Raw genomic sequence first — 19,640 nt, 5'->3', positions numbered from 1 at the left:
TTCCGATAACGAGTTTTAAAAAAGGAAAAAAGGTATAAAGATTGGAATGACCAAGAGATGTTTTGCGCGCTCTACTTTGTCATGCATATTACTATTCTGGTAAAAAATAAAATAATAATAATTCATTCATTCATTCATTCATTATCCTAACCTGCTTATCCTGAACAGGGTCGCAGGGGGGCTGGAGCCTATCCCGGCATACATTGGGCGAAAGGCAGGAATACACCCTGGACAGTCCATCACATCACAGACACACCAGTCCATCACAAGGCATACACACCATTGACTCACACACTCATACCCATGGGCAATTTAGACTCTCCAATCAGCCTATCCTGCATGTCTTTGGACTGTACCTGGAGGAAACCCAAGCAAACACGGGGAGAACATGCAAACTCCGAACAGAGAGGCCCCAGCCGACAGGGATTCGAACCCAGGACCTTGCTGTGAGGCGAGGACCACTCCACCATCCGTGCCGCCCACAAAGATATTATTGCAATAAAATCCTTATTATTCACCAGCCCTGGACTTTGACTCTTTTCCCAAGAACCGACCTGTCGCTATGTTTAGTGCAGAATTGGCAGAAGCTCACCGCTTTACGCAGGACTCGATCATGTCACTGGACATGAGTTTGAGGCGGTTCTCCAGGTGCTTGGCGAACTCCTCCTCAGGCCAGTGCAGGTCCCGGATGAAGGTCTGCAGGGCGTCCAGCTTCCAGAAAAGGTCCTCCGAGGTCCCGGAGCCATTGCTACCGGGGAGAGGCACAGGCCGGGGTCAAAGGTCATCACACAGATCAGTGAACGGAGACCCTCCACACCTTCTCAATTCAGATTTAGTTTATTTGTTATTTATTTTTACCATACACCGATGCCCCTTCATTATATTTCTCATTGTTACAAAAAAAGGTTTTGCACCTTGCAGAGACTGACTTATCAATTTCATGAATCGGCTTATGGTAAAAATAAAAGGACATGTGTGTGTCCGCAACAAATGAATAACCACGCAGGAGAGCGTGATTATTTCCAGTGTGTGGGGGGTGGAGGTCTTGGCAGTCATGCATACGATCAGAATCGTAACCACACACCATGGTGTTTAGTGGTACACACGGCTCAGGCTGGCTGGGGAACGTACTGGTGAGAGAGTCTCTCACAATCTCGAAGTTGAGCAGGAAACTAATGAGCCAGACCTAGAACTTCTTGTCGTTCCAGCCCAGAACATATTTACAGGACTCACTGTAGGCGGTGAGCTCAACTTTCTTTTAGTTATTAGTGCTAACAGGACAGCCTCGCCTACAGTACTCCTCCCAGCCTGGGCCCTGGGTATCCAGCAGAATGAGCACACCATGCAGAGTCAGGGGCGCTGCCATCCTCAGTAGAAGTGTCAGGCGTGGTGGAAAGGGGGGTTTGGGGGAGAGGGTGAGGGAGCGGGGCGTTTTTCTACTGCTTCGGATGCCAGCTGCACTGAAGCGATGGCCTCTTCAGAGCAACAGTTAATGACGCACACACAGAGCGCGTGCCGAGCCGGGACACCCGGGGAGCGTCCACCCTCCGTCCATCAGCGCTCGGAAAGACAAAGCCACTATGTTAGCATTCGCTAATGCTAGGGCTACGCGGGAAGACTGGAGGCCGCTCAGAACAAACAGGAAAGATACAAAATCACTTTTGAGCCGTACATCAATCGTGCCACTCTTTTGTTTCTTAGCATCTTGATTTCAACAAGAATAGGAAAAAATATAGTCACTTCTTAAGATGGCCAGGACAAAAACAATGGCAAAAGACAGGAACCATAATCCTAATAGACAATATAAATACGCAATATAATTCAGAAAACTCAAAGTTTTAAGTCGACAATCCTATACAAGACAAAGACAGAGAGTTGAATGCTGCCTGTTACAAACATTTCATACTCTCACACTCTATAGCAACTAGCGGGGGTTGGTTGGATATGATTGTATACCGTATTGGTTTTGTTTTTTAACCATTACAATAGTTGTTAAAAACAGCCATCTGGTTTTGTATCTTTCCATCCTACTGAATGCATGCACTTTCAGGGAAATGAAAAGCCATCAGGTTTTCCCATTTAAAAAAACACCAAAAGAGGCCTACTCCAGTCTTCCACTGCAGTACTTGGCATGAACATGATTTGTGCTGAATTATTAAGCAATAACATTATTGCTCCAAACAGGATTGGGTATCTGATATTCATGGATCTGGCAGTGAGATCAATCATAATGATGTGTTGTCATGGATCTATCATAATGTGGGGTTGATATAGATAGAGGGGCAGTAGTGCTTAAGGTACATGACTGGGACCCCGTGTAGGCACGCTAAGATCGGCACAGCTGTGGGGCCCTTGAGCAAGGCCCTTAAACCCACGTTGCTCCAGGGGAGGATTGTCTCCCTTTTAGTCTAATCAACAATAAAAGGATAAAAGTGTCAGCCAAATAATATAATATAATGTAATGTAATGTGTTGTATTATAGAAGAGGCTGGAACTGTCCTGTGACTGAATTGATAAAGTGCTTTTCTCTCAGGACGTGGCAACAGCACTAAAGCTATCGTATCAACCAGTGTGAGGCCAGATTTCTTTATTTTTACATAAGTGCTGAAGCTGTTTGACAGTGTGTTTAAATAATGTGCATAACAATCTTTAATAATATGAATAAGCTCAGATTGCACAAATAATGAGATTAATCAAATACTTGTTTCTGGTAAGTGTGGCCCTCTTGAGCCAACAACACACCATCTACAGGGGCTGCAGATTGGGCCCAAGCTAGACATATGGGGTTTCAGTCAAACTAAGGACCCATTAAAAACAAGCTGAGAAACAACAAACAAATCAGAATACCATCTTCATGCCAAGGTGACTAATCTTAAAGGGAACCCCTGCTGGATAAATCATCAACTCAAAATGCAGAGAACGGTTAATTACGAATGTCTCTCATTTAGTACCCCTTTCAAAACTACTTATTTCTGGGCATTCCACATTTCAAATGGCTGATGCCTAAATTTGATGCCTTTGTTTATGAACACAAATTAGCACTGCATTGTGGGATTGCTGGCTCTCAGGCCTTGACTGACATTTTGAAGCAGGAATAGAGAACATAGTAAGATATATATCAGTGTTTGTACCTATGTTGTTGTTGTGTGGGTGTGTGTGTGTGTGTATGTGCGTTTTGTGTATCTGTGCATATGCTTGTCGGTGTGTGTATATGGGAGTATGCGTATGGGATTGCTCTCTATGTGTTGATTAATGCGGGTGGGTGAATTTATATTCATGTCTTCACCTGCACTTCAAGTATAAAACTCTTTATAAATAGAGATACCCCCCTCCAAAAAAAAAAAAAAAAAAAAAACAAGGGTATGGATTTAATGGATTTTGATCCTTCCACTCTAAATCAAATGCTTTAATCTCAAACAAATCAATGACCGTTAAAACCACCCCACTGCATAAAGAGAACAGCCAAGGCCTCTTAAACAGAAGGAGACAAAGAAACCTACAATGTGAATATACTTTAAACCAGAACTAAACAATGGATATTCTTAACCCATCAACTCGCTGCCAAACCAAGCAATTTTATCTCTCCATTTGCTTATTTATGCAATTAGTCATTTTGATCGAGCTGCTAGTTAAATTAGGATTAGTAAGAAGTTAATTTGGTGAATTCTCTGCATTTTCATTATATGTCTTTTTCAAGTGGAGGTTCCCTTTAATAAATCAGGTCTAATGTGAACTCGTTGAATACACACTCAGAGTCATATATTGCAGCCATCCAAGACGGGGTTGAAAAGCTAGGCATTTGTGGAAGGTTAACTGATAGTCCTGCTACTGGTACTGGTAGGTTTGGGACTTTGGGAATTTGGAGATTCACATTTGGAAGATTCACATTGGGCAGATTACTTGTTAAACTCCTGCAGAAGAAACAGACAGAAAGAAAATTCTAAAACAGTGATAATGTTGATGCTGCAAAAGCAAGGTGAAGCTTAATCTGGTTTTAGGTTCAATCTAGCCAGACGGTTTTGTCATTAACTTTGCTTAAAACTAGGATGTTGGGCTTTTTTGGAGGAGGAAAACATTTGCTGTCATATCGGAATAATACCTAAATGTGTGGATCTTTTGATAAAATAAATAATTTAGTCTTAATTGAAATCTCTATTAGGCTACATTGGCTATTGCTTGGAGTTGTAAACAGCACATAAACTAAAGCCATGACATTGCTGCTATGGAAATTAAGTGAACCTATATGAACCTAGATTAGGGTAAGGGTGAAATGAGTTCTCTTAGCAAATTAAAATGTTCTGTAATGAAGCAATAAATGAGGTGACTGGATTAGGGAATTTTGGGAATACAAACCCAATTAAAATTTTTAAATGGTCTAAAATCATGTGGCAATTGGTTACTCTAGAGTTAAGAACAGTTTTAAAACAATCCTTACTGAACATTTTATCACTTTTATCACAATATGTAAGAGAATACACTTTTAGAGAAGGCTGAACCCACTACTGAATACAGATAAGGCAGAGTTAAGGACAGAACCAGATCTGAGGCTAAACTGAACCAAGGTCCAAATAAAAACGCGAACATGAAATAAAATGGGCATAAAATTTCTCGACAGGAAAAAACACACAGTAACACAAACCTGCAGAGTAAACGAAGCAGCCATTTTGGCATAGGAGGCGGGTTAAAAACTAAACAAAAAATACTTTGGTCATACTTTATGTTAAGGGCCTCCATAAATAGTTTTTAAGTATATAATAAGTAAAATAAGATAAGGCAATTAAGAATTAAATTCATTAAAATACTATTAAAAACGCCATCATAAATAATATAAAAATAGAACAACAACAATTATATTAACTACATTTGACTACACAGACCTAACCTGCATTCAAAGATGTTTAGATAACTGATACCTAATACTATATACAGCCTTGTCCTTATGAACAGTTTTTTTAATGTAAACATGTAATGTTTTAATGCTTCTCAGGATTATGAAGTTATTCATCTGCATGTAATTGATCAGTTACCGCTACATTTTTGGCACAGTGACTTCTGCTTAACTGGTGAAATGGGTCTAAATCGATCGCTGATTATTACTGTAGGTGACAATCCTTTGACTCTCTGGGGCTGGGGTGAGAACCCCTTAATAGAGACCCTTAATATACAGCTGGACCATCGATAGGGACAGAACACAAAGTAAAAACAAGTTAAGAAGGGGAAACAATTTTTAGGTGCGAAGAAATGGCAACATTGACCCCACACAGAAGACAGCAATTAAAATTCCTGGTGACACTTCAAAGCAGAGACTATGAGGGTTAGTAGAATAAATAAAATATTGAGCAAATAGTTGAATAAATAAAACATTAATTGTCAGGAGTCGATAAAACAAAACTCTCGAATGGCACACAGCCTTGCCCATTTTGAAAAGTTACAGTAACTGCCATTTTTTATACAGATAATACCACATAAGCACTGATGTCGGTGCAAACTGGCAAATAAACAATGTAACGTCTTTCCCTGTATTACGTTTCAATTAATGAAATAATGATGCACTTAGATAAAGTATTGTGTCATGTAGATAACACTCTGGTATAGATCCAAGTTCGGATACAGACAAAACCCTTTCTTGAATATATGTATTGTCTTACCTGCATTTACAAAAAAATAATAAAGATGGCATACATTCTCGGTGGCATGCTGTAGAAAGTACTGTTACATTAAATTCAGACAGTAAAAGACTGTAAAATAATGATAAGTATGGATCCCAATGTATTTTCAGTTTCCTGAAAAATGGCTGTAGGCATGTTTACCTATCTGCTTATACTGTTTGTTTTTGTTGTTTTGTGCTTTGACATCAAAGTTCAAATGAAGATTTTGAGTGTGGCTCACTTCCTAAAATCAAGCCTGACTTCGCTCGAGGCGAAGTGAATCAAAAGAGGTTCTCTTACGTACTTCACGGGTTCCCACGACTCCCGCTCAAAGCCCCTATGTATTGACTGTGCGATGGATGACTCCATCAGGTCGACGTATCTAACCACCAGTGGAGCATAGAGATCCTGAAGGTGTTTGTGGAACTTTCCGTTGCACAGGTGATCTGAAAAAAAGAAGACATTTTTGTGCATATATATATATATAGAGCTCCATAAGTCTTGGGACAAATACCTATTTTTTTAGCTCAGTACTCCACAATTTTAGATTCGTAATCAAACAATTCACATGTGGTTAAAGTGCAGATGTTCATCTTTTGGGTACTTTACATTTTGGCTTCATTATTACAAATTACAGCACTTTTTATCCATAGTCTCTGTTTCTCTGTTTCAGTCAGGAGTGTTCAATCGCTTCATTAGTGCGTGTAAATGGGAGCTTTCTGTATCTAGTGTTGATTCTAGTAATTTTGAATGCCTTTGGTGTCTGTTATTGGCATTTGTCAATGTGAAGACCACATGTGTTGTACCCTACCATTTCATTGCATGTCATGTCATTTGGCTGATGTTTTTATCCAAAGCGACTTACAGTTGATTAGACTAAGCAGGAGACAATGCTCTCCTGGAGCAATGGGTTAAGGGCCTTGCTCAAGGGCCCAATGGCTGTGCGGATCTTATTGTGGCTACACCGGGGATCCACCAATCTTGTGGGTCCCAGTCATGTACTTTAACCACTACGCTACAGGCCGCCCACACCCATGTGGTATGGGGTATGCAACCTTTTTAAGTGAAATGAAAACCAGACAGTCTGGTCCAGGTAATGTGTTTGTGAGGCGCTCACAGTCTGTCCGGAGGAAGTCGTTGAGCAGCTGGAACAGAGGGAAGCTGTCCCAGCTGTCGGGTGCCTGGACCTCCAGTGCGGCGTCCATGTCCACTGCGTAGAGGGACAGGAAGGTCTCGGCGTGCTCCACCATCAGGTCCGACCACCAGGCGAAGGCCTGGTCACAACGCAGGGGAAAGGGACATAACAGGAAGAGGAAGTCAACGGGACAGCGCAGCGGCAAAACGATGGGGGATTCACATCAAGGGGCAGGCTTAAATGAAACCAAAACTGTGACCCACCCCAAAATCTCATTAAATAAAATCTTGGGCAAAGACCCCATTGGTTCTATGTGGACAGTGCGATAGAATAATGGCACGTTTTAGTTTCAATTTACTATGGGTCAGTGTTTTGATTTGATTCCATCCAAGGCTGTGAATCTGTATTTAAAAAACTATGGGGACCACAGAAGGTGTATTCAGTTAGGGGTGGATATAGCTGCCCCACATGAGCACTAAACATGTCAACAGGTCTTATATCTGTCCTCAGTGGAGGGAAATATCTATATTGCATAATACTTGGGACAGATCACTGTCAATCAAGGAGTTATGCAATTACGAAGTAACTGGTTTTAGATTTGTCATTGGCCTATATTCCTGTCATTCCAAATAACATTATCCAGTACAATCAAAGCTGATTCCTAAAATGTACCAGGTAAACATTAGCTGCAAAGACATTAAAAAACAATCCAGATTATTATTTAATATTTTTGGATGAAGCTGGTATCACTGCATCAATATAGTTGCTATACTAAATAAAACAATGCCTTGTCAATATTTCAAACCCAAGCTATAGCTAAACCTCTGCTCCACAGTCTTTATTTTAGTGTAGTTGCTGAATGCCCTTGCATTCACCCTAGAGACTCAGTGTAAATAGTCAAACTTTAATCATATTAAATGTGATTGTTGTATTAATATTAAAATGTAACATGAGAATAACCCTTTATTCTGATTTACAGTGATAGAAAATGCTTGTATGTAGTATCAGCATTTTGAAGGGATGTTCTGCAAACTAGTCAGCAGTAAATATACATTCTAGATGACCTTACAATTTGACCTACATCTAGTATAATACTTTAGGCATTTCACTCCACTGAGCAGAGATAGTACTATCAGTATGACTGCCCTGTGCACATCCCGGGTTTTGCTGAAACATCACACTGAAGAATGCTCATACTCTTTACTGTGAATGAGCAGGCTATTGTTGATTATACAGGTCTCCACTCATCAATGAAAATTTAACTACCTGATTTCTATATGCATCTAGGCATAATAGGAGTAACTTTACTTCACTTAATTCTATAAATGCTCTGTCATTTTCTTGAGATGCCCCATGGTCTTTGCAGCATCTCTGGAAACATCAAACCATCACCTTCATCTCGATATAAATTCTGTGTGAGTGGTATGATGCTCCCTTCAATGACATCGTTGTGTTAGCCAGAAGCAGAACTTGTCTCCAGTGCTATGACTGTTCATTGCAGGTTTATAGAATGGGTGGAGCTGGGGTGCTGGGCAACAGTTCTGGCATGCAGGGGCGGCCCCCCGTACATGCTTTCCTAGCCGCTTGGGAAGGCCCGGCCCAAATTCAGCTTTCCACCATTCGCATTCACATCTTGATCACCTTAGATGTGAATGTTTCACACTTTCATGCATTTCTGGCAGTCATCAGCTCACCAGCGACCGGAAGCATGCAGCGCAAGGTTTCACTAGCAACAGGGTGCGCTACTGTATGAAGCCCAATTCCAAACTTTGGTTAGGCAAGGATGTTGCGTTCGGTTTAGCATCCTCAAATGCTGTAAATGAAGCTGTTGTAAGGAATATGGCTGAGGTGGCCAGAAGGAGCGATAGCCTTTTGCTAGTGATGCTGGTCCGCTTGCAGTTGCCGCCTTGATTTTTCCGTCCATGGAGAACCAAAGAAGATAAGTCTGCTCAACGAACAAGGGAGTAGTCTGGACAAAGGGAAGCTTAGTCTCCTGAGGAGCAGCATGCCGTCCCTGCTGTAAAATCCAGCTATGCCAGCTTCACCAGCTTGAAAATTGAACTGGTCAAGCTGGTCATAAACTGGTCTAGCTGGGAATGAGCTGGTCAACCAGCTAGTGCTGGCAGCTTGTCTGTTTCAAAACATGGCTTGAGCTGGTCAAACCATGTCAAGCTGGGACCTGGTCTGAACTGGTCAACCAGCTACCAGCTGTTTCAAAAACTAGCTTGAGCTGTTTTTTTCAGCAGGGTTTTGTCTCAATTCACCATCAAACGTCCATGGGCCTATGGGAATGTGTGACGGTCACCTCTTACCTGATCTTACTTACCTTTTGAGCAAACATTCACAGTGCAACACATAGCAAGTAGCTTAAAAGGCAGTAACCACAGAGCCTGCGAGGGCTCACAGAGGCAGACAGAGACCGGACCAGGCCAGACCAGACCGGATATGACCGGACACACAGAGCAGACTGAGGGAGGGGCAGGTGTGGGAGGGGGTAAACTGGAGGAGGGGGAGTGGGAGGGGATTTGAGGTACTTGTCAGGGCAGGTACATTCGGCCTGCCTGGTCGCCCTGCCAGCAGGACTGAACGACCACACAAGCACTTGCACAGTTCTCCACAAAGGCACAGAGACAGCCCTGGAGGACTACAATGCAAGGGAAACAATCTCACAATCCCAAGTAACAGCATCCCAGCAATTAGGGTGGGTGGGAATCATCCTTGGGACATGCACAAACTGTTATGGGGGAGGGAGGGAGTGACTCATTCCTCATAATCACGTACCTCTTTTCCCTGCCCGGATCGTCATGGATCAAATGAACAGCGAAAAAACAGGGAGATTTCATGTAAAAAAAAATCAACCATTCCTATCGGGGCACTAAGAGGGCTCTTTACTCTGCACACTTGCTTGCCGTGATGGCAGCAATGCCAACTTAAATGCTGTTGCATTGACAAAAAATAAAAAATAAAAATACCCAGCCAAAATAGTAGTAATCGGTTAAATGTTTTGCTTAAAAAAAGGTAAAGATTAATCAACAGAATCTTGGAATGAAGCATATCATCATGCGCTTGCAAATGAGACCTGTAAGGACTTGGCCTGTTTCTTAAAGAGGCTGCTTTTAAATTTTGCATAATTCAGCCAATAGAAATACACAGAGGTAAACTGTTGCATAAAAGTGAGCTAAAGAAACTCTTCTCTCTGGTGTGACACTGTGGATGAATCCTGCTGCCAGAACCTTATCAACACATTTCCCTGCCAGCTTTTCACTGGTTTTGCAAACACAGGTCAAGTCCTACAGAATGCACTTCTCCTCATCTCTCTTGCTTTGGTGGATACAATCCAGATGGGCTTTTCTCAGAATGATGTGAGCAGGAACACAAACTGGGCCGTATGTAAAAACCGGAATGTCCCGGGGTGGCATTCCTGCGTCCTGGTCATCCAAAAATTGCGTAGTGGAAGTCGATAATGTATGCGGCGTGTCATGGGGGGGTAAGGGACACTAGTGGAGGGGGGGAGGGGGGGTGTGATTGGAGCGGGAATATTGAGTGACCCCACTCTGGGGTTGCTGACACATGACCCCCTCTCTGCCCCCCGATAATGCCCTGTCCTTCTGAAGGTTTCCATTCGCATGCACCAGTGTGAGATGTGGCTGAAGAGAAGGAAGCACATATATACTGTACCGATTGATCTCCAGTACTTGTGACTGCAGCCTGTTGAGCATATTCAGAAAGATAGAATAAATCCGCAAATCTTAACGATAAGAACGGGTCCCCTTGTAGATCGCTATTGAACCGCTATTGAATTCATTCATGCGAATTAATAAAGTCATCTGGCATAATTAAACGTACGGTAATTCTGTGACACCGTGACACCGCTACCAAAAACTTGTCTTGTTGACAAGAGAACCATGAGGCTGAAATAACCTTAATCAGTCTCTATTATGTAGCTGTATTGTTAATATGAATGTGTCTCTTAATACTGAATAAAAAAGTTTCAAGGTTATCACGATATATTCATACAATGTTTTGAATTATTATATTGACTATTTTGAGAAGATTCTAGATTCTGGAAGCACTTAGTAACAGGTGCAATTTTCCATTCCTAGGCAGACCCTCTTGGTGCACTGGCTCTGTCAGAATTTAATAAGGGCTCACATGAGCTCACATGCACTGCACAGTAGTGCAACAATGGGATGCCTAAGTAAGCTGACTGAAATTATATTTGTATTACCAGCCACAGTATTTAAAGGGGTTTAAAGGAGATCAGCAGTACGAAAGCCTGTTCCTGGAGGGCCATATCCATTTCAGATTTTTACTGTCACCAGCTGCCTCGGCTCAGTTAGGTAATTACACCGACACTAATTTACAGCAGTCTTCAGTCGTCAATTAAGAGCTCCAAATAGGCAGCTGAAACATCGGATAGTATAAATGGGATAAATAAGAGCAGATATACACAAAATCCTGAAATGGAAACGGCCATCCATGAACATGGCTCCATACCCTTAGGACCTGAGGAGATTAGTAGCGATATCAGAAGTCCAGTGCACTGGCTCAGGTGTTAAGAGTTTAAGGGACGTCCTGCCACTCACCTCTGCATGGTGCTCCTCGTTTTGCTGAAGAACTTCAATCACTAACTCCGCCAGGCGAATAGTGTCTTCCAGTTTTTTGGCAGGCGTTTCTAAGCGGCCTACATTTTCTGCAGCAGAAACGTGGTGTTGTTAATAAAGCAGGATGATTCAGGCCCTGGTTGGCTATTTGGTTAATATTGTTAGCTGTTAGCATTCAGCGACAAAGGGGCGAATTGTGCTGATGTTTTGCATGCTGAAAACCTGGCTTTAATTTAGCATTACAATAGAGCGCCCTTTGCCAAAAATACTAATAGTGTTTTTTTTTTTTAAAGCGAAAGCCAAACTCAGGTATGATGCCCATTCTGCAGCATTCAGCATACTGGCCATGGCCTCCTTTACATCTATATGCATGAAACGAAACATCATTCAAAACCATGCATTTGGCGTCTTAAGACTTTAAAAATGACCAATAGCAGGAACATAAACTATGAACATAGTTCATGAACTGCTTATGAACATAAACACACTAATATAACAGTGATAACTGCAGCACAACAGGGGTATGATAATCCCCACAGAAAATTGTAGTCAACACAATGGTAAGGCAATTTAGCACAATGCAAGTACAATGGATCAAATCAAATGAAAGCAAACATGTTAACAGTTATCATGCAAAATACTGTGCAGAATTCATGTTGTTCTGTACTGACATCCAGAGAGTAAAATGTTATATATGACAGGTACCATAAAAGATGAAGAATGTAAAATGTTTGCATTGTCAGTCTAACACATGGTACAAGTGAAATAACTCCATCTTCTTTGGACATTGACACCATCCGTAAAGTAGAACCGCTCTGACTTCATTAACCAGGGAAACTGAGGCAGTATCATTGACTTAATATGGAATTATTAAATTGAAGAGGAACTGCATAGACAGATAGAAGGCATAATCATTTTATGGCTTCTCAGGTTGCTATCTGTGACCACAAGTACACATGTGGAGATGCCATGCGATTGGACAAAAGACAGGAAGATTAAATGAGCATGACAACCACTGACCAATGAGGTGGCATGGAAGCGCAAATTAAATACACCAATGAGAATTGGGGCAGGGGGTGAAAGGGAGCGTGAAGACGTCGTCCCCCAGTTCTGTAGTTCTTTCATGAAGAAAACTGTGATAGTTTCATTTGGCACATAAACTTATTTATATGTAGCAAATGAAAATAAGTCTACTATCCTATCATATTAAAATAAAAAAGAAAATGCAATTTTTCTATTTAGCTATTCCAATGTGTGAACCCAAGGGACAAGATTCTATATTCTACAGTTTTAGGTCAGCCTAAACTTTCAACGAGACCACTTAAAAAGGCCAAGAACAGTTGTAGACTATACTACTGGCTAATTTAATATTACTATAGCATGTCACCCCTAACACACACCTGTGTTTAAGAGGAGTAATAACACAATTATAGACAAAACAGCCTATGCCGGTGGGGTTAAGAAACAAATAATCATTCACTTTTGGGTTCAGGGAGACTTTCGAATGTTGACTCCTTAACATTTAAATATATGTTAATATCATATATTACTAGACTGGTTTCCAAGACATTTGGATGAGATTAATTATTCATAGTTAGACGTAATAGTTTAAAATCATACAGGGCATAACCATTATTTTCAGTTGTGGCTTATATTACAGTTTAGAAAAGATTTAGTAAACTACAGAACAATATAGCAATCCCATTCCAGCTCTGTTTTCGCTGTTAAAGAGGGGTAGGAAGAGTAGGGAGGTTCTGGCTATTTTTCCATGGTCTGTACAGATACGCTGTAATAACCCTTTGGCTCTCCTTTGTAGCTGCATGGTTTTTCACTCAGTGCCTGTACTAGAGATTGGAAACCTCTTAGTGCTCTGGACTGCAGGTTTTATAGGCAATAAATCACATCCTCAGCGTGGAGAAGAGAATGCTCCATAACTTCAGCCTGATGATGTGATGGACACAGCCCCAATTTAAAATAAAGAATAATGTTCTTCTTTCTGTCCCAGGTGGCTGTTCTGTTCAGTATACCCCGTTAAAGGACATTTGCTCATAGATACATCCTATAAACTGGAGTTGGGATTCGATTCAGAAATAATATTTCCACACATTTCTACATAGCTACCACCCCTTAATTAGAAACACACCACCTAATAAAACATAGTAATAACAGTAATAGTACAATTTCCATCTTTGGGGGCTTGTAAGCAATCAGACCTCATCACTTTCAAGCACGGGATGTTTCAAATCACCAAGGTATCGAATTACCATGCAGTACTTACTGCAAGTAATGGTAATTACAGGAAGGTAATGATGATGATGATGATGATCATCATCAAATGTATCATACATCATCTACACCCAATGTATTAAGGTATTGAAATATATTATACGGGCCTACTATTGATATAGTGTGATGTTATTATTATAATTATTTACAGCATGGTTTTATTAATATAGCCAGTATAAAAATAATAATCATGAAACAATAAAAAAGTTATTAATTTTAACATGCTAGAGACACTGTATGTTGTGTATTTTTCAGAGACAGTAATTATTCATTCGGATAAATTAATTGTTTTACGTTTAATTGCTAAGACTACATATGGCCAGGATAGTGCCAAATGTATATGTTGTGTAAACATGTACCAGAAATGGAAGGGGGTCCGCAATAAAGTAATACTTTATTGGCGGATAATTACGATGGGCATTCTAAAATGATTTTCCTGAAATTAAGCTTGTTGATGCTACTTACAGCGTGCAAAGAGAGAAGTGTGAAAGAGAGAGAAGTCCAGAGGTGTGAGTGTGTGTGTGTGTGTGTGTGTGTGTGCAGCAAGGATTTACATGCATTTCTGTGTGGAGTATTTATACTGTAAATAATGTGTATTGTAATGAACTAACCTGAATTCCTCCAACATATATATATATATATATATACATACAATTTTATGACAATTTATTAGATATTGAATACATATTAGATATTGAGTGGTATATGGTGTGTTTGTATGTGTATGTTTGTATGTATGTGTGTGTGTGTGTGTGTGTGTGTGTTTGTGTATTATGAACTAGGCTATGAATCAGACAGAGGGCTTCACCTGGATCCTTCTGATCCTTTTGATCTTTCTCAACTTGAGAGAGAGAGCGCAAGGAAGAGAAAAGAGGAAAAAAAAACAATAAGAGATATTTAGGATCAATGAATTTCCAGGAGAAGCGGACTATGAAACTTCACACCTTCTCTGCCTGACCCCTCACCCCCAAACAGAGCCCTCCAGGACCCTCAGACAGAGGGGACACATTCTGATGTGAAGCCAGGCAATGGACACATGTCTTACAGTTCCATAGATAGTCAAAGAAACACAGAAACAGCAGCGATCAGATAAACAAAAAAACAGTAAAGACAGAAGCTGACAGAAAGTACAAATACAGATTGAAATGCCAGAGGTACGACGTACACGTAAAAAGCTGTTGGAAGTAAAGACAGGACATTTTTGGTGAGCTGAATTGAAACACGTAGAAGTACTCGATATGCATACACACAGAGTGCTGCGCTCCTCGCTCTTCTCAGCTGTGGTTGCTCTAATGTCTCTCGGCTCCAAGTGACATAGCACTGTCATATCTGTCCTGTATTGTGTACCAGTGACATGTGCTCACACAACTGAGGAATACACAGAAGCAAAGTAAAAATGCATTCAAGTCACAGGCATGAACATCAAACTGAAAAAAGCTTACAGATATCTCATGTTCGTCACAAACAGATGGACTTCTCGTCGTTCGGATTGGCCGGTAATCAACGGGGGGAAACCGGCGGGGCGTTTCTCGTGCGCGGTTTCGGGGGGCGCGAGCAACGGATAAATGGAAAAGGACTTGAAGCAAGAACGTGATTTCGGTCTGGGGCTATTTCTGGGGCGTGGGGTGGTGGGAAGGATGGGGAACGGAAAAAGTGGGAGACAAAGGATGAAGAGGATGAGGAAGGTACTCACGAATGGTTAAATCCATCACTTGTGACGCCAAGCAGAAGACAGGGTTCTCAAACATTTCTCTCTTTTTCCCTATAAAAGAGGATTTGGGCATGCGAGAGGCTTAGGTCAGAGGAAGAGAGGTCAAAGGTCAGATGAACACTGTGTGCTTGGTCAGGGGTGAGGGGCCTGCTGAGCAGGTACAGTATTCAAAGTGGTGGGTGACACGGGGGTTAGTAAACTGTTAATATTGATGGGGGGTGGGGCTGGGGGGGTGGTTTGGTGAAAGAGAGGTACATGTTCCTTGTAGGCTTTGATTTAACCATTCAGCATTCCCCAGGACTGAAATCTGGAAGAGTCTGAGAGATCTCTCAGATTGGAGCATTCTGATGCATGGCAAAAAACATTATGGGTAAAGGAAAAAGTTCAATAGATTTGGCTTCAAGATATTAAGGGACTAAGCCTTTAATATCTTTACCACCTTCAGGTTTTTCTTCATAGACATTGACTGCAAAGTAGCTTGCAAATGTAGCACAATAATTGACCGATAGCAAAGCCCCACCCTCCTTGGCTACTGTTGCTATGTTGGACAAACAATGTGTTGAATCTTTAAAAAATGTGGCTGAAATCAGACACCATAGCCAGCTACAAGAAGAGACAACTGAATTCAGAATCAAACCAATAAGAAGCCCTCAACAAGGCCTTCAATATGTGGTGGAAGAATATATAAAAGATGTGAGAGAAAAGCCCCATCACCTGTTTGCTGGTCAGTAGGTTGGGGAAGCACTCATTTGGAGTCTTATTCAGAAAGTAGTAGTAGAAAGTAAAATAAGATAAATGTAATGTTTAAAACATACTAAGTAGCTTGATGCAGAAAAGTATGTTTCAGCATCAACAGGGCTCAACATCAGTATGATGTTCTACAAGGAGGCATGTAAAACAAGTAAAACATATGGTTTAATATTGCATATGCTAAGTAACTCAACATGGAAGTTAGCAAATATTTGAACCTCAATATCTCACCTGTTTCTAAAACAAACTCAATGCCATTTTGCAGGTCTACTAATGATTTAGGTAGTTATGGATACCCATAAAATATTAGCATTTAAAATGCAGACTTATTTACTGACTCTATTTAAATCCAACGGATCCCAACACAAGACCACTCATTCTGTTGGTAATTTAGAGGCATATGTGCGAGGGCAGCCAAAAAGAGACCAACTTGGTCAGCGTACATAAATGGAAAACTTATACCTAAATTGCCAGCTAAGGTATGTTAGTTTATTAGGCTAGTAATAAACACCAACAAAGTGAGTTCACTAGGCTAGCCAGCTAGCTCTAGCTAGCTACAGGGAGAAAATGGCAGTGGCAGTGTTAATGCCAGCTAGTTAACTAGCTAGCTAGCCTACAGTAAGGCTTTAAAAAGTAGTTTGCGAAATACCTTGCTAGCTAGCAGGCTGACTAATATGAGATATTTCTCATTAGATGAGAGAACATGCAAACATTTTATTTTTGACAGATAATTTATTTACATGTGTACATCATGTAGAATGTGTTTGAATATCCCTTTGAACTCCCGATGACCTAATTGTTTACTGAACAAGTGATGAATGATGAAAGCTATCCCAATAGCTAACTGACTAATGCATTAGTCAGTTACCCTACCCAACCTTATTCATACTCGACATGGTGATGCTAAGTGGTGAAGTTAACTATGGTATTGTACGTTTCTCACTTTTAGCTGCATTTTATATACTATGCCTAGATTTACGTTACATTTCAGCTTAGTTCTAACATTTTGTATCAACCATACCTCTCAACTACTGGCTGCTACTGCTAGGAACCAAGGTAGCTGGCTAGCTAACATTCATTAATTACAAACATCCTAAGAAGTAATGGAAACTGGTAATGTTGGCAGGCAAGAGTAAAAACCACACCATCAACACTATTACAAGCTCCCCATACCAATCTTTTTATCATCTTGAGACTTGAAATGATTCATTTCTTTGAAAACAATTGCGTATTTGTCCGAGCCTTGCATTGTTTGTCCAGAATTGTGGTGGATTGCAACAGCTGCCAAGATGTGATTGGAGGAGAAAAAAGGTTGGAGCTTTGCTAAAGGTAAACTGGGATGGACATCTACACCAAATGTGTGACGGATGCATATGCATATACATATGCATATTTAGATGTATGTACATATATTACACATAAATTAATGTTAAATATATGTACACATATCAAGACATTGAATAACTAGTCTGCAGATTTTACAGGCTAGGAGACATTTGTCAGCTTGATGAGCATATTTTGGAAAGGCCTTTGCAAGCCTTTGCCTATCAAAGAAAAGTTTTCACATGCAGCTGACAGATGTTGGCATGGTCTGTGTATCGGCTTCCCAGCCACTTTTTATACGATCAGTATAAAAAAACTCAGTAAGGAAGCCGATAAGAGGGGAGTAAAAGAGAAGGGAGCAGAAAAAGGAAGGTGAGAGAAAGGTACGGAAAAAGTTTGTTGCTTCAAAGTATTCCCAAACCTACAGGTGGCTGTATGGCAAGGGGCAGAAACCAGTGAGAAGCCTTGAGGTGGGAAATGGAACCAGAATACAAGGCAGGGTCCAGAGGTGTACTGATTTTGAATTGAATGCATTTTTACTTACACACCCTTCTAACACAGAGTACCGGACCGACAGCACAAGTAAAACAGACCTGCAATATAAGGCAGAGTTAATAAGCTGAAAATAAAGTATGGCTGGCAGTCATGTGACAGACTGTGAAGTGTCCACTGCAGGCTGAAAGAAAGTCAGTTCACATCATAAGAAGTAGTAGGGCACATGGAAACATGAAACGCAAGACATAAGCTATCATGCTTGCATGTGCTACTCAATAAAATTCACAGGTGCCAGGGATATAAAGTATATTGATGAGGTAAAGAGTTATTCATGCAAAAGACAAGTTTAATAGTAAGACTTATTTTTCTAAAAAAAAGGTATTCATCAAGTATAGCTATAACCTCAACTGTGCTGGCAATTAATATTTTAGGTAAAATCTGTGAAATATTTTTTGGACCACTTAATACCAAATTTATAGTATTTACAGTAATGCAGAACCTCCACTCACACTAAATGTTTCAAGAATGATGAGCAACAAAGCCTGCCATTCTTTTTGTGAGATAATGTTAGATTGAGAAAGGTCTCTGAAATGCCTGAGAAAATCTGTTTTTCCAAATTGTTATCATCACATAAACAAAATCCCAGGTATGACTAATGCATACTTACTACGAAGCACCATGGCAGATACATGTCACACTTATAATAATATTCTATATAACAGTTGAAGCAGCACATTTGTTTATCATTGCTAGAATTACTGAATTAACATAAAGTATAATGAAAAAAAAAAATGTATATGGAACTGATTAACATCTGGAGGCCATCCCTGTAATGTCCGTTGTGCCCCAAAGATAACATTCTCAGGACATCCAGGAAACTGCACAAATGCTAAGATGCTAAGTTCACCACAATTTTGCAGGAATTTTAAGTTTTACTCACATAATTCAGACATAATTCACAGTGTCTGTTCCAGAACCTCTATCCTGTACAGAACGTGATTATGTACTGTACAGGCACTGGAAACAAGACTATGTCAAAGCATCCAAATTTGCCTGACACCTGGCTAAAACTAATTTCAGGTATAGAACAATTTCAGGTATCTATTAAATTGTACACACATAGTATTTCCATATCAATTGACAGTGATGTTGAAGCTTAAAATCCCAACCATCAGCCGTATCAACAGGGGATGCGCAGAGCTGCACTTGGGAGGGGATGAAAGATTGAAGTTGACTGAATTTGACTCGGTCAAGAGAGGCGCTGTACACAAATGCACTTACAAAGCTAATATATTTGACAATGCACGTTGAAGAAAATTACTCATCCTATTTCCTCTGAAGAAATCTGCAGATGGTGTACATTTTTATCCTGCTGGTAAAAAGATCACTGAGGACAAATGTGTCTAAAGAAACAATATCAGGACCTGCAGGTTCTTCTGTCAGCTGTGGCCTGTGGGGTCGGGGGCAGAAATGGTGATGGCGCTGTAGTTACCTTCCACTTTGGCATACTCAGAGAGACGCTGGTAGTTGAGCAAGGCTGCTTCCTCCAGGCATTTGCGGATCACGGTTTTAACCTCCTCTTGTGGAACAGGGGTTACAATGTCCTTCATTAGGACCTGCAGACCATTGGGAAAAAAACATTTACTTCATAATGAATTCACAATTGATAAGGTTGAATTCAATCGTAT

At 40.6% G+C, this 19,640-nt stretch overlaps 1 protein-coding gene across 10 annotated transcripts in view; it reads right to left on the bottom strand.

Moving 5' to 3' along the window:
* The window catches only part of LOC133138396 (calcium-dependent secretion activator 1-like), a 117,478-nt gene that overhangs the window by 14,272 nt on the left and 83,566 nt on the right, over positions 1-19,640 (bottom strand). Inside the window, exons 16-24 of one of the 10 annotated variants that reach the window (XM_061257123.1) lie at positions 19,445-19,568; positions 15,367-15,435; positions 14,482-14,514; positions 11,370-11,476; positions 10,462-10,491; positions 6,766-6,922; positions 5,953-6,094; positions 3,750-3,911; positions 593-748 (exon numbers count right to left, since the gene is read on the bottom strand). In XM_061257123.1, the coding sequence (XP_061113107.1) occupies positions 593-748; positions 3,750-3,911; positions 5,953-6,094; positions 6,766-6,922; positions 10,462-10,491; positions 11,370-11,476; positions 14,482-14,514; positions 15,367-15,435; positions 19,445-19,568 (980 nt within the window). The remainder of the gene's footprint in view (positions 1-592; positions 749-3,749; positions 3,912-5,952; positions 6,095-6,765; positions 6,923-10,461; positions 10,492-11,369; positions 11,477-14,481; positions 14,515-15,366; positions 15,436-19,444; positions 19,569-19,640) is intronic. The other 9 variants (XM_061257114.1, XM_061257116.1, XM_061257120.1 and 6 more) reach the window with 9 other exon arrangements.

Source organism: Conger conger, chromosome 10, assembly GCF_963514075.1.
Source record: "Conger conger chromosome 10, fConCon1.1, whole genome shotgun sequence".
Taxonomy (NCBI): domain Eukaryota; kingdom Metazoa; phylum Chordata; class Actinopteri; order Anguilliformes; family Congridae; genus Conger; species Conger conger.
This window is presented reverse-complemented; position numbering and strand designations above follow the sequence as displayed.